A 14,395-nucleotide genomic window follows, 5' to 3' on the forward strand; every position below is an offset into this window, starting at 1 on the left:
GGAGCTTAGGATCTTGAAGAATAAAATAGATCTGAATTATGGACAGCCAAGGGGAATATCTGACCCTCTTTTCTCCAAAACACATTTAGAGTATGAGAAGCTTAGCATCCATCACATAAACTGACATTAGATGTTAAATGCAATTCGCTCAGCTAGGTAGGAGATCAACCAGGCACAGGTTCACATGGCAGAGTGGTTCCAGCGACTGTATCAGGGAGGCTCCCAGCTCTTCTCGCATCCCACTGAGCAGCCAGGGTAAGGAGGCCCAGTGGATGGTCCCCGAATCCTCCAGAGCCTCAGCAGAACCTTTTCTTGCCGTTTCTGGCCCTTGCCATGGCAGACCACTGACTCCAGCTCTAGGAGGACCCCAACGAGGCACAGGGAAAGGAATTACAGAGAAAAAAATGGGGGCCTGAAGGAGGGAAATTTAGATCAGAGTGGCCAGATTTTAAGCTAGAGCAGCAACAGCGCCCTCTCTTGGGAAAAACATGATAGGCACTGAGAAGGAGCTTTATTTTATGAGCCAAATAATGGGCCTAACTTTGACATTCACAGAAGATAATTTGTATTAAGTTATGATTTGGGCTCATTTATACTGCGTTCTAGTGTACTGCAGTCACTGGGGTTTTGCAAGAAACTCGAGAAGACTAGGTGAATAAGTCCCCTTCTCAATATACCAATACCTGGCACTGAGGGGGATACGTTTCTAATACCTTAAGTTTGGGGATAATTGAAGATCAGCACTTAAGGTGGCAAGATGTTTTTGTTTCAACCTTTAAAATAGAAACCTTTATAAAATGCCTTTATAAAACACACTTCCCTGCCTTGCTGAGCTGTATTTGCTGAGCCTTTCCTCAGGGGGCCGGGTCAGTCTGGTCAGTCACTGCTGAAAGTACTTGCAGAAGCTCTCTAACTACTTTTCCCGTCCCCATTATCTTTCCTCTCCAACACATACTGTGGACTGTTTCTAGTGATTTTCTTAGAATAAAGTTTGGAGCATGGTGCTCCTTTCCTCAAGAATCATCAGCGGCTCCCTATGGAGTAAAGCCGAGGCTCTGTGTCCACACCTTCGGATGCCTGCCCCTCCTGTCCCTCCCTGGACCTCTCTTGCCATCGTCCATGTTCGCTCAGTGATACTGGGCATCGCGTTCCTCCCAGCCTGCACTTTTGATCATTCTCTGCTCTGCCCGGGCTACTCCCCAGCCCATCTTCCTTTTTTGCGTGGAAGTCCCTGTTACAGCTCTGCCATTCGGTCTTGCCCAGTGCCTCGGGTTCTGACCCACGACTCCTTCCTCTGGGCCCTCGCAGGTGCTGCTGGCACCTTGATGACACGTGTGGTCCATTCTGCCCTGTGCTATGATCATTTGTTTGTGCCTCTCGGTACTGAAAACCAAGGCCTATTTAATTTATCTTTGTATCTGGATGACATTTGGCATTTGTAATCTGTGCAGTAATAAAAGTATGAACCAACAAATGAGTTGAAGGAACGAAAATTAGGATACTAATAATAGATTCCATTTATTAAACACTTCCTGTGTGCCCTGGGCTGGGATAAGTATATTTTCTCAATTTTCCTCAAAATGGTGCTTTCTGGTATGCCCTTATGGTCTCAATTTTATAGTCGAGGTGCCGTTATGATCTCAATTTTATAGTCGAGGAAACCAGTGCTAAGAGATGTTTCAAAACCTGTGTGAGGCCACATGGCTGGTGAGTATGGGGGTGGGTCAGAGGCCAGGCTCCCTGTCTTGGCCCCTGTAGCTGAAATCTCATGTAAACTGCCTGGCCCTCTACTGAGCCTTCGGATAAAACCTAGAAGAAACAAGAATGGCCCAATTCAGGCGTCATAGAGCGCCGAGGCAGAAAAGAGAGAAAAGCATCACCGTTTGGGAGAAGTTGCCTGATGGCACCCTTCCCTCCCCCAGCTACACGCATCTGCTGGTCCTGCAAGCAACTCACAACATCCTGCTCTTAAAGTCACAGCCTGCAGGCCATTTCCCAAACTAAAAAGCAGGACGGCCCAAAGTACTAGATCCACACTACTGGTTGTCCAGCATCTCAGGGAGCTTCCTAAAGTGGGTGGGTTGTGATTTTAGAATCAGGCTCCCTGGGTTCAAATCCTGGCTCTGCTCTTTAGTACCTGCTTGGCAGTGGACCAGGACTTTAATTGTTTAAAGCTCACTTTCTCACCGGTGAAACAAGGGTAAGAATAGTGCCTGCCTCATGTGTTTATGAGAATCAAGTAATACAATACATGTGAAGTGCTTCCCAAAGCCCGGCACACAGTAAATGCTGCATTAATGCTACTTATTGTTGCCTTGGGTATTGCCAATGTCTTAATAAACCCTCAAAACAATACCAATTCTATTTCACTCCAATGGCAACCGCTCAATATGGCTACCGTAGAGAAATGGACCCAAGAGAGCCTCTAGTGTAGAGGGTGATGCTTTCAGGAGGGTAAGTTCAAGTTTAATATGGGCCAGGTGGTTTCACTAGGGATGTCAGTTTGCACGCCCCTGGCAGGAAGCTGAGATGAGGGTTGGGCCTCCTTACTAGGGAGAGCCTTTCCAATTGGGTCGTGTGCCTGGCTTGGGGCTTATGTTCCATTTACGGTGTCACAGTCGCATGCCGCAGAATAGAGGAGCTCCTCCCCTTGCCTGGCCCAGGCTCTGTGATTCACATGGCTCCCCAAGCCTGGGAGCACAGCAGCTGAGCTGTGAGGCCCATGCCAATGCCATGACGGCCCCGCCTGCACGTCCGCTCCGGGGTTTGGAGCTTGGGCTCTGGGGTCAGGCTGCCTTGATCAAAATCCTGATTCTGCCACTAGCTCGCAGCATGGACAGGCAAATTGCTTAACCTCTGGGCACCCGTTTTCTCACCACTGAAGTGGATCCGATAAGTAGAGCCCGTGTCATGGGTTTTGCGAGAATGAAATGAAATAGCCAAGGGAAAGGGAGTAGAAGGGCACCTGACACCCATCTATTGAGTAAGAGCGCAGTGGACACGGCTGGTTACTATTAATCTACTTTCATAATGACCCGAAGGATAGATCAGCACTCTCATCTCCAAGCAGGAAGCTGAGGCTCAGGGACGTTATAACCTTTTCTAGGTTTACAGTGTTTAGGGGTCAAAGCCGGGATTCTAACCCAGGCTAGAGGACCCCAAAGTCCAAGATCTTATCACCCAGCCATGGAGGTAATAGACCTAGAGTCTAGAAGAACAGCCACGTATCACACGGAGGACAGTCCAGGGCGGTGTAGGCTTTCCTGACAAATGTCTCAATGCCTGGAATCATGGCCAGGTGCTGGGAAAGTTCTGCGAAGGGTACGCTCAGCAAGGGCTGAAGGGTTACATGAGGCTGTGTGGTGAAGGTGGGACTGAACGGGGCCTTGAAGGATGGCAGGACCCGAGTGAGAGAACGAAGATGAAGGAGGGCACCCTCCTTCCACCCCCTAAGGCTGGGACCTGTGTGTCAGCCCCAGAAGCAGGGCCTGGCTGATGGCTGGAAGGGGCATCCATAAGGCTCCTTAGATGTGCCTGGAATGAACAAGCTGTTCCGGAGAGTCAGGGGAGAAAACAAAGCCAGACTTGTTGCCAGCCAAGGGGGTGATCCAGCCACAGAGACCACTGTAGGTCCCAGTGACAAACTTGAGGCAGGGAGGCTGATGAGGATGGTGTTTGAGAGGTTCAGGCATGAAATGACAAAGGCCGAACCAGACCAGGGGGCTTGGGAATGGGACGGGATGGCTGGAAAGACAGTAAGAGATTCTGTGGTGAGAGCTTGAGTGAAGCGGTGAAGGGAAGGGTGTGAATGGAGCATCCCTGTTCTGGGTCACGAGCAGCACCAGAGACCCTGGGCGTTGCGGGGTGCCCTCCATGCTGCGTGTCTGACGCACGCTCAGTTGTGGCCCTGATTCAGCTCTGGAGGCCCTGCTCTGGGCCACTGGGCCTGCCAGTTTCTCCTCTTACAGAGGTGGAGGTGGGATGTGGGGAAGCAGTGGGACGGCCACAGTGGGATGCAGGAAGGAAAGAAGGCAGGAGGTTCAGTTAGATGTGGTGGCGGAGGCAGATGCAGGGAGGGAATAGAAAGAAGAACTACAGAGGCTGCGGGGGAGGCAGCCCGTGGACGGTCCCCCTGGGTCTGTCCCAAGAAGAGAAAGGGATGTGACAGTGTGGGGAGCAGTTCTGAGCCAGCTAGGAGAGGTGATTTGCATCTAAATACTTCACATCTTAAAAAGTCCCTTAGCCTGTCCCTTCCTCCTTTCTCAGAGCCCTATTAATGGGGGGTGGGAGGACTGAGTCCTGACTTGGCCATTGCCTGGCTGTATGACCTTGGGCAGCCTCGGGGCCTGTATGGTCTCCAGCTAGCCCTAACATGAGAAGCTAGGGGTGAGTGGTCTTTCAGGACTTTCCAGGCTTTCAAATACCTTCGAGTCCAAGTTTCATTCCTCTATCCTTAGTTCCATGAGGCGGGGCTGATGGTGAATCCAGCTCTCCCCGAGTCAGCCTTGCTGGTTACCACCAGTCAGAGTGGAGACAGGGAGACAAAAAATCAAGTGAATACTGGCTTCAGTAAGGACACAAGGGCAAGGGCGAAGCAGGGTTACAGTTCACTTCTCTAGTGGATGGAGGGTTGCTATGCATTCCCTGTGCTTCTTACAATAGCCCCTGGGTATTAGGGCCCAAGGGTCCAAGGAGAGAGGCCCCGTCCAGTTCTGACCACTCAGGGGTGTGTGGAGCAGCCAGGGGAGTTTCTCTCCACAACAGTGTGACCTTAGGCAAATATTGATCTGTTTGCCTTCTCATTTATTATTAGACACCCCACTAGTCATGAAGCACCTGAAGGTCAGGGCTATCTTTTCTTCCCCACTCCCTATTTAGTAGATTCAGTGTCACACAAGATATACTGTGTCATATTTGTCAAATGAGTCAAAGAACATGTGAAACAGCAGAAGCACGTGGAGATATTGATTCCAGAGAAGAAACTATTCCAATGACCTAATTTCTTAATTTTATCCTTGAAGTTGCACAGAACACCTCTATCTCTGTTTTCTTGAATGTTTAAAGACTTGTGCTGTGTGGCCATGAGGACAGACTTAGGAAGCCATCAGGAAATGGACTGACTGCATCTCTGTCCTGCCAGGGCTGTCGGTCCTTGACAGGACCAGAGAGGCTTGGGAAGTCATCACAGGAAATGTCCAAACAGAAAGTGGGCCTCATTTGTGGTGCATGGTGGTGGTGGGGGCGGGGGGTTAAGCACTGGGTTGGATGTTAGGCTGTCGGATCTTTGGGGCTCCTTGTAGACCTGGGACTCTATGATTCCATAATTTTCCATCAAAACTCGGGGTACTTAGTAGATGTCATTTGCTTTGTTTTCTTTTCTTTTTTAGAACTTGGGAGAGAAGGATGAATTTGTTCTCATTTGTTAACTAAGCAGCTTGCTTGAGTTTTGGTTTTTTTTTTTTCCCCCTTGGCTTTTGATCAGATAGATTTTAAAGGTCAGGACAGAGTCTTTATTTATTTATTTATTTATTTATTTTTATCTTTTCACTGCAAAGGAATCTCCTGGTCAACTGTTGAGACTTGCTGACTGATTGGCAAAGTGAAGTTAATAAGTACTCTGTAACCTAGGGAGTTCTGGAAAGTGGTCCAACAGGTCAGTCACCAGACTTGATATGTTGGTCAGCATTTCTTAGTGTGATAAGATTTAATTAGTGCCTAAGAGGAACTCAACTGCCTGATTTATTGCAATCTTGATCAGTGACAGAAAAAAAATAGTAAGCATCCGTGAAGGTTGTGATCTGGTTTTGGTTGTTGCGCTGTAGAGGAAGATACGTCATTGATGTCTGTCGCCCTGCGGTTTTCATTAAGGGCTATATAGGTCTGTCCATGTCCAGGAAATCATTATATTTAGGCCAGTAGAAAGAGATTTTAGACTTATCTTCCCAAGGCATTTCTTCTAGAAAAGGGAAGTATGTTGGATAATTTATTTTGCTCACCACTGCCATAAACAATACCAATCTCAAGATTACCCTCCGCTGACAAAATTGATCCTAGTTGGAATGGGTAGCAGGGCTAAAGTCAGAGAGGAATGAGTAACCATGCACCATCAATAATTTATCTTCCCCTCTTCCCCACCCCCACTGACCCTCAAGTATCCATTTTAACAATTCTCTCTCCAGGAAGCCTTCCCTTCCCCGATTCCTCCACACCCTCCACCTCAGATTAGATTAGACATTGCTGTATGGACTTTCATAGAACGTTGTGCTTCCCCATCACCCTGAACTCTAATTGCTTTTATATCATTGTATCTTCTTTTCGTCACTATAAATACTGTGAGTATGGAGACTATATCTGTCTTGTTTAGCTCTGTATCTCTACCTAAAACCGTGTTTGTGCCTGGCACATGGAAGATACTTAATAAATGTCTGACAAATAGATGAGTGGATGGATGGATGGATGGATGGAATATCACATCTCCACTGTAGTCAAATGCCTAATGGATTTGGGCATTCTTAAAATTAGGATGGGCACTCTTATTTTCAAATGAGTAGAACATCGTTCCCTTTTCAAGAAGTAAACATGAACATGAAATTAGTCAAGAGTCCAAGTATTTTAGAAATACTCTTACCTGAGGCATAATCCCTTTGAGGAACACTCGGAGGTGCTTTGACTTTCAGCCTATAGAGAACAACCATTAGACAAATGGTCAGTGAGTAGGACAACTGTTGTCAAGGCCCATAACAGAAGCAGAGATAGAGATAACAAGACAGATAACTGATAGAATAATGGCTTCTTTTGGACCCATCACATTGAAAGCCTAAATGTATTGTAAATGGAGTGAAGCCATTAACCAGAGGTCTCCCACCTCCCTCATCTCCTCAGTGTGTGATGGGGCTGTCACTTGGCAAAGGTGAAGTTCAGTGGTGGAAGTGTTCTGAGAGGTCAGAATACTAGAAAGCACAGAGTTCAGAGGTTCAAGGAAGAGAAATGTTGATTGGTTGATAGGACGGTAAGAGAAGATGAACTCTATTTTAATAAATAATAAATGCTTTAAATATCAAGAAAAATTTTAGCTATAACAGAGCACTTGGTTGTAGGTTGGACTGAGATTATGTAGGCACTATTTAAGAAGTGCCAAATAAGTGAGCAGTGAGCATCTCCAAGTTGGGGATTGTGATACTTAGCTTATTTAGAAGTTGAACTGTTTCAAGCAATCTCAAAACTACTTTAGTATCTTTATGCATGTATAAAATGTTTGAATATTCACAATCCTTCCTTCCCCCTCACTAAAAGAAGAAAGTTAAAATTACGTTTTAAAAATGTTTCCCAATTTTTAGGCTTACTATAAGTTCTGATAACACCTCCCATTCTATTATTTGAAATGGGTAAGTTTTCTAGTAAATTATTATTCTTAACAATAGTTGCCCATTTTATTTATGAATGATTTGCTTAATGAAATTTACAGTATATATAAATAAAACCTACATCCAGTAGCCTTTATTTACTAAAACATCACATCCTTTTTTAGAAGCAGGGCATAGGTTAACCATTACATGCAAAACATATTTCTTGTGGGAAAAAAGCAGTACAGAAATTCATGTCTGATTACAAAAAAATTAGCCTGATAAACCAGAATTTTAATGTTGCAAAAATAACAATATTTATATTTGCATAGAAATTCTGCTTTTTGTTTCCCCAAAGGTTCTCAGATTGATTATCTCATTCAATTCTCATAGCAAGCCAGCATGGGCTGGGAAGATATTATCATTAGATTTCTGATGAGGTCCAGAGAGAAAGATTAGCCACGGTGTTATGGGGGGAAAAAGCACAAAAACAAACAAGGAACGGCGCCGGGTCTGTTCCTGGACCAGTACAATTTCGAGAAACACAAGCCAACCATTACCCGTTATTGCCATCATTTCATAAGAGAAAAGAAAGGGTATTTTAACACCCAAAATGTCTTAAGGTTATCATCTCGGGATAAAAGACAGACTCAGGAAGGGACTGGTGGTCACTGAACACCGACCAGGAATAAAAGCTGTGGTTTGGGCCTCACTCAGCAGCCAGCAGCTGCATGCCAACCCCCAACGCTTCAAGGTCCTTATTTTCTCATTTGGCCATGGACCAGTGACAACTCTGTCACGGTCTTGTGTTAAGAAACCAGTGTGTTCAACCGTGCTTCCTCCTTTCAAGGTAGCACCTGTTGCCTGGCAACGAGTAAGGGTAACAGCAGGTCACTCAGAAGTGAAGGGCCACTGACTTCACCCAGGGTAACGACTATGGCAGCCATATTTTCCAAGCTGAGAGGAAACATGGTTTGTCAAGTTTAAGTGTATTTTGGGAACAATAGGCATAATAAAATAGAAACTGTCTGAAAAACTTTGAGCTCCGTGGCTACTCTAAGTATGCCTGACCATGGAATAGAGAGACGTTTTACACAGAGGCTTCATATTATTGAGAAAACTGGTGTATTGTAAGACTAACAACTGTGGGATAATTAATCTAGAATTGCTAGCGATTAAAACAATGACTAGCAGGGTTATCTCATTTCAATGAGATTCTGCATGTGTCAGAAATACTAAGTGAGAATAATCACACAGCTCTCTCCACCACAGGACAGAACATGAGGACAAATTCTCCTCCTCTCGGAGATGCCCCACAAGCAGAAGACCATTTTAACTATTTTATGATAATCACTTATACATATTGAGACTCATTTGCATTTTATAGTCTAAAAACACCATAAAATATGATTTCTTACTTTCAAGTTTAACAAAGACCAAAAAGAATGAAGACACTGTTCTGAAGGCATAGGGAAATGATTTGCTTTTTGATACTTAGCTTATTTAGAAGTTGAACTGTTTCAAGCAATCTCAAAACTACTTTAGTATCTTTATGTGTGTATAAAATGTTTGAATATTCACAATCCTTCCCCCTCACTAAAAGACAAAATGGTACAAAATTTTTGGAAAGCCATTTGATAATATCAATAAAAATTTCAATGGCATAAATTCTTCCATCTAGAAATTTCATTTTAGGAGTTTAGCTTTCTGGTATACTCAAAATATGTACAAATTATTTATTGAAATGTTATTTATGAGAGTTAAGCTGAAAGAAATGGCCACAAAATTTTTAGTGATCTTATCAAATTGTCCTCCAAGAATATGTCAGTTTAAATTCCCACATTTCTTTCCGATATCTGGTTAAATGAAGGATAATACATTTATAGCCGACTATTAATAAGCTGTTCAAAAAATATATATACCCTATTTTTACATACCATCAAAGACGTCCATGATATAGCATTAAGTAAAACCACTAAGCAAAGCAAGTTGGTAGAATGGTTTATGAAGTATGTCGCCATTCATGATGAAAATGTGTGTGTGTATAGGTATGTACTATATCACATACATACAGATATATATACCAGACTCACTCATGACAATGTCTATTTCCCTGGAGTTGGTTGAGGTGGGAACATGGAGAAGTGGGAGATTTTGACTTTATGTGATTCTGAACTCTTTGATTTTTTTTCCTGGTGAATCTCTACTTCTTTTACTTTCTGGATAAAAGAACGTAAACAAAAACTTAATGGAATACCATTTCCTCTTTCCTCTTAGATTTTGAGTGGCAAATACAGGTATGTACAATTTTTATCTTTTTTTAAAAAAAAAAAGCTTAAGAGTTTTTGATGTGCAGGAAGATTTGAAATTCTAGCTTTCCCTCTCCAAGTACCAGTTGAAAACACTATTTTAAGGCCATAATTGAAAAAGCAAAAATGGAAATATGGAAAACAGGTATGGCATCCTAAAGATGCTAAGACTGTGTTCTTCTAACTTCTCTTTTGGATTTCTCGAAGTGTGTCCTAGTGGACTTTAACTAAATAGTTATAGAAACTGATTATCCTGTTTCTATAAACGTCTTTGTTGACATTTGCTGGCACCTTGAGTGGTAGAGCTCACTTTTACTGCTGTGAGAGGAAAAAGCCAAGTGTCCTGAGTATCACCCCATTCATTTTCCATGTTTCCTGAATATGGATCTTACTACCATGGACTCTAGCCATGAGTAAGAAAGGGTTACATGCTAAAGAGGCTGCAACTCCTCACTTGGGTAACAGAGAACTTTGTTCTCTTCCACCTAGCACAGGCTAGAATAATGTGTTATTTATATAAACAAGTGCTTATATAGTGCTATGGAGTTTAACTTACTTTTTGATTTTGTTCATTATTCCACCTTCATTGTTCTTGATATCGTGGACCATCTTTTGAAGTTGCCTGCAAGAAACAAATTAAACATAAAATATTAATAACTAGGTTGATTTAAAAAAAAGTCTTCTGTCCTTCTTGAATACAAAAAGAAAAAAGACCTACAATAAACCCCTCAAACGGTGTGAATCATATTATATTTAATAAAGTTGACCATCTGCTACTTGAGTAAAGGGAAAGTGTGACTGATTCTGTAAGGAATGTGGTCATTGGGCCATGTCCCTGTCCCTGCCCATTGGATATCTGGGCCAGGGTCAGGCTCTGAAGACAAATTGTGGTTTCTAGATCTGTCCATTCTGAGGACACATGTGAGGCAAAAGCCCTCTGATAAACCTCACTATTCACCACTGATTGTCCTTAGAGCATTCACATTGCAAGATGGAGCTACCTTGAAGGACACATGAGCTGAAATCAGGTCCAAGATTTTTTTTTTTGGCGAACTTGACTAGGTAGAATCTGGAAAAACAGTCACCAAAAAGTTGTATATACACAGAAGCCATAAAGAAAATGATTAATGAATCTGGCTGCATACACATTTGGAAACTCTGTAGAACAAATAGTAATATGCACAAGATCAAAAGATAAATGATGTGCTGGAAGAAATATCTGTGACACAATAATAATAATGACTCCATGTTTTGATTGACAGAGAAATCTTATGACTCAGCAAAGTAATTATTAATAATTTAATAGGAAATGGGCAAAAGATGTGAACACATAGCAAGCAGAAAAGGACAAGTGGCCAACAGACTAATGAGAAGATATTTAACATTACTTATATTTAAAGAAATCTAAATCAAAGCAAAAATGAGACATGTTCTACTTATCAGATTGGCAGAACTTAACGTGATAATACCCTGGGTAGATGGGGGTACAAAAATACAGATATTCTTGGGAATGCACATTGTTACAATCAATACCTGTTAAATTTTAAAACCTGCATGCCTTTTGACCCAGAAATTCTACTGCTAGCAATTTACCATTATAAACATGGTCATAAAACCATACCATTATGTACATATAAGCCTTTTGCATAATAACCATAATCCTTCCTGCCTCCCCACTGAAAAAACTGGAAACAACCTAAATGCCCATCAATCATTAAAAGGGAACTAGTTACGTAGACTTTGATAAAGCCATACAATGGACTACCACAGAACTTAAAAAAAAAGAAAAAAAAGAAACACATACCCATATTGCTGACACATAAAAAAAATCCCCAACACATACTAAGTTAAACAAAACGGTGAAGGAGAAAAAAGCAAACAAGGAAGAAAAGAACGGAAGTTCAGAATAATGTGTATCACATATTTTTTTCTGTGGGATGCGAAAGGACACGTACATTCCTATGAGCCAGTACATGCATAGCTTTTTAGAAGGACATGCAAGCAGTTATTCAAAGATTGTTTTCCAAGGAATGGAGTGTCCTCATACAAATTAGAAAAAGGTACCCCTTTCTTCTGGGTGGGCACCTGCGTGGCGGCAGGGCACACAGCCTGGCAAACAGTCAAGGAAGGAATAGATTTCAGCCTCTACTTGTCCTCATAGCTGACCCTTGTATCGACTGTGGAGTGAAAGCTGGCAGCTCGAGGGGGGATGGGGGCCTCCGTTTTATAAAAAGGAGACTTCCTCTTTACAATGAAGATTTTTCTATATGATTTGAATGTTCATACCTTGTGCATATATCATTTCTATCATGTTTTATATGGATATATAAAGAAAAATGTAAACAGGTTCGGAGTACAGGGCCATGGTTTTCCTCTTCATAATAACTTTCTGACTTAAAAATATGTACTTATATTTATATATATTTACATGTAAATATATATTCATGTGTCATGTACGAAATATACATACTTAATTTTATATTGTATATAAAATGATGTATATAAATATATAAAATATATTTCTTATTTATATTTATATATGCCTAAATTATATATATATATATATATATATATATATATATATACACAATTTCACACGGTTCTGTCCTCAAAGAGTAAGATAGTTGAATTCAGTTTTCAGGCAAGCCCTTCCTTTGTTCTGAGGAAACAATGTGCTTGGGTCCTATAGTTAACAAAATGTAAATCTCGTACACAGCCATTGTTCTCGGAGAAAATTGTGATTTCCCATAAACCTGATTGCAGATTTCTCTAACTCTGGGAGATAGGCCTTGCATTGGGTAATATGAACAGCGTTGCACAATTAAGTTTAGCAGAGGTCTATGAAACCCTGTTGACTAGGGGGAATCTGGAGGAACATTCCCTGGCTCTGCATGGATTTAGGATACGCGTGTTGCCAAGCTCTTCAGCGTGGATGGAGCAGTTAGAGCATGGGAGGCAGCTTGCTGGAGGAGTGCTGCCTGGCCTGCCTGTTGGCGTCTCTGCTGCTGAGTGTTAATTTAAGGCTAACTAACCCACCGAGGCTGATGTTCTGCTGTAGTTGTTGACTGAGAGCCATTGGGCACTGAGGGGTGGGGTGAGATTTACTGGGTAGGGATAGACCCTCCTCCCCTCAACTATTCTGGCAAAAGGAAGACTCTCAAATAAGGAATGGGAACTTGCACTGGGGATTTTAGGGAGCTCTCTCCCCTTCCAGGTCTAATGGACTGTTAGGAGCTAATCCTGAAGAGCATAGACCAACCTGAAGGATATTCATTGGTGGGCAGGTGGGGAGGGATACAAGAGTGGCTGGGTTCGGGCTCCATCTCTGAGAAGAGCCTTACCTGGCACCATCACTAGCCATTTGCAATGAGAGAATTCCTCCAATTGCCCCTGAATATTCAGTGGTATCCTGGCGGTTGTCGTACCCTGGCCTCAGCCGGGCTGTGGGGAAAGGTGTGTTCCATGGGCTTGGAGGAGCGAAGCGCAGAGGGAAGACAGGCTGGAGGGTGGAGTAGAAGGATAAGAGAAACTTCTTTCAGGACAACCTTAAGCTGCATCTTGGGAAATTGTCTACAAAACTGGGGGACCCACTGAGGGGCCCATGTTGGGATGTGGGGAGAGGTCAGTGCCAAGTGGTAATTTGTATAACAGAGGAAATGAGACCATATTTTATATCCCCAGTTAGGGAGGCTGCACTCACTAATTCCATTCATATGAGAACTCAGCAAACCCCAGGTTCAGCAGCAGAGAAGAAAGAATGGATGAGGGAGAAGGGGGACCACCTGCCCATCTGAGACACACAGAGGGATCCTAGAGCTGGACCCTTGAGTTGCCTCAGAACGCCACAGGATTCTAGAATTTGTTCACATATATCCTGCACCAAACCCCTATCTCCTTTTCCTGCAGAACTCTAGGGAATCTCTGAGACAGAGGAATGAGGGAAAATGAAAGATAAGAGGTCTGGGCGTGGAGAGAAGGAGAGATTGAGAGAGAGAGAGAAGTTGGAATGGTTTGATTGGGAGGCAATTTAATAGTTTCCAGTGCAGAACAGAAGGCAACTCTGGCTGTAAGCTGACTGTAATCGAAAAAAACACCTTCAGGCTGAATTAATCCTTAACTAGGTTCAAGGACAAAAGGAGTCAGAATAAAGGATGTTCTCTGAAGTTTGTCAAGAATGGGACACAGAGTAAGGGGCTGATTTGTATAAGTAACTTTGCTGCAGGTGTAGATAAACAGATGTAAACTGTTGCAAGAGTTTGATGTGATTTTGTCATTTGCTCAACTTGGTATCTGATGCTTTTTGGCCCTTCCTAATTTCTTTTCATTATATATTATTAAAATAATTATAATTATAATTTGTAATTATGGCACATTATTGAATTGTTTCATAAACTATACATTTTGTGTGCAAATTTTTTCCCTCCCTCCTCCTCTCGTTCACACAAATCCTGATGCCCACAGACTGTCAGTTACAGCCACCAAACTTCTGTTACCTGGAAAAACACAGTGTCCCCCAAACCAAGATGTGATGATGCTCTCAGCTCATTTTATCGAAGAGTCTGTGTGATGCACATCAACTGTGTGATGCACACCTTTCCTCCTCTCTGGCATCCACTTTGGAGCATTTTTTTGCTCTACTACAACATAAAGCATATACAAAAGGAATATACAGGTGGACTGTTCCCAGATTTAAATACCAGCTGTCTCACTGTGATAAGTCATGGTTAGGTGAAAATAAGCATA

At 42.6% G+C, this 14,395-nt stretch overlaps 1 protein-coding gene across 4 annotated transcripts in view; it reads right to left on the reverse strand.

Moving 5' to 3' along the window:
- The window catches only part of BLNK (B cell linker), a 75,478-nt gene that overhangs the window by 38,880 nt on the left and 22,203 nt on the right, over window positions 1-14,395 (reverse strand). For 2 of the 4 annotated variants that reach the window (XM_035026076.1, XM_035026068.1), the window contains exons 2-4: window positions 10,209-10,274; window positions 6,629-6,678; window positions 4,425-4,508 (exon numbers count right to left, since the gene is read on the reverse strand). In XM_035026076.1, coding sequence (XP_034881967.1) covers window positions 4,425-4,508; window positions 6,629-6,678; window positions 10,209-10,274 — 200 coding nt within the window. The remainder of the gene's footprint in view (window positions 1-4,424; window positions 4,509-6,628; window positions 6,679-10,208; window positions 10,275-14,395) is intronic. The other 2 variants (XM_035026094.1, XM_035026085.1) reach the window with 1 other exon arrangement.

This window comes from Mirounga leonina, unplaced genomic scaffold (assembly GCF_011800145.1).
Source record: "Mirounga leonina isolate KUSES-001 unplaced genomic scaffold, KU_Mleo_1.0 Mir_114, whole genome shotgun sequence".
Taxonomy (NCBI): Eukaryota; Metazoa; Chordata; class Mammalia; order Carnivora; family Phocidae; genus Mirounga; species Mirounga leonina.